The 1,130-nt window shown below is 46.2% G+C and overlaps 1 protein-coding gene across 1 annotated transcript in view; it reads right to left on the bottom strand.

Moving 5' to 3' along the window:
* The window catches only part of LOC119585662 (fumarate hydratase, mitochondrial-like), a 15,606-nt gene extending 14,679 nt beyond the window's left edge, over positions 1–927 (bottom strand). Inside the window, 1 exon segment of the mRNA XM_037934338.1 lies at positions 773–927. Coding sequence (XP_037790266.1) covers positions 773–874 — 102 coding nt within the window. The 5' untranslated portion in view covers positions 875–927.
* Positions 928–1,130: the final 203 nt, after the last annotated feature.

Here is a 1,130-nt window from a genome sequence, read left to right as displayed (position 1 = left end):
AAATAGGCTTCTTTATCAGGGAAAAACATTTGCTCTTTACTCAATAAAGCCATTACTATCTTTCTCTGATATTGCATGATGAAGTCAATTTTATGTTGAAAAATTAATGACAAGAAAGCTGTGGAAATGACATCAGAAATGAAGAAAAAAGTTGCAATAAATAAAGCACTTGGGTAGGGTCCTGGGCAAAGCCCCCACGTTAGGAAGGTTTGTGGATTCCCAGGAGTGCCACAAGGTTGTTAGCTTGAGTAATATGGGCTTAATTTCAGAGTAATGCAGTCAATTTGTAAATAACTCCTAAAAATATTTACATATCATTTCATGAAAACGCGAAGGAAATATTATTGCATTAGCAACATTCTACCCACTAAAATTCCTTTCTATTTCAAAAGTCAATAACTTGCCAACAGCTACCAATCTACGTATAACAATGAGAGAAACACGATACTTAATTGTATTAGATCTAAAATACGCAATTTCGGAATGCAGGTTAGTGATTTTACACGACTTTCCAACACTACTTTGCAACACCATTCACACACTCTGGGCACTCGTCTCAATGTCTGCCGGCGGTGCCCCTCCTGCCCTCCCTGGCCCTAGGACTGTCAAGCCCGAGAGACACGGAAATCCCCAGGAATCCCCAGTAAAATCACAAAAACGAGAGCCAAAGAGAACCGGCCGGCCCTCCGAGGGAGCAGACGATACACAGGCACAAGGATAGACCCGCCCCGTGTCCTTCTCACGGGCCGGGGTTCCTTCGCTCCTCCTTTACCATGGCTGAGGATGTTGCTAGGCCGGCGCAGGGGCTTGGTAGGACTCCCCTAAGGGGCGTAACCAGGCGGGAAGAGGAACAAGTAACACGTAGGGCAGCCATGGTGGGGACGTTGTTACGCTCGCTCAAGGGCCCGGACAGGGTCGCACAGTGGTGCCAGCGAGGAAGGAAACCTCTCTCGCAGTGTTGTCAAGTGAGCAGGAGACTTTTCTCGCAGTGTTGCCATGGAAGAGGAAACCTCTATTGCCCTCTGTCAAAGATTTTGCCTCTGTCAAGTGGATAGAAAGCCTCTCTGGCAGAATCTCAAAAGGGTAAGAAGTCTCTTTCACAATGCTGTAATGTGGATAGACACTTCCCT

Source organism: Penaeus monodon, chromosome 20, assembly GCF_015228065.2.
Source record: "Penaeus monodon isolate SGIC_2016 chromosome 20, NSTDA_Pmon_1, whole genome shotgun sequence".
Classification (NCBI taxonomy): domain Eukaryota; kingdom Metazoa; phylum Arthropoda; class Malacostraca; order Decapoda; family Penaeidae; genus Penaeus; species Penaeus monodon.
The sequence above is the reverse complement of the archived record's forward strand: the minus strand, read 5'-3'. Positions and strand labels throughout refer to the sequence as shown.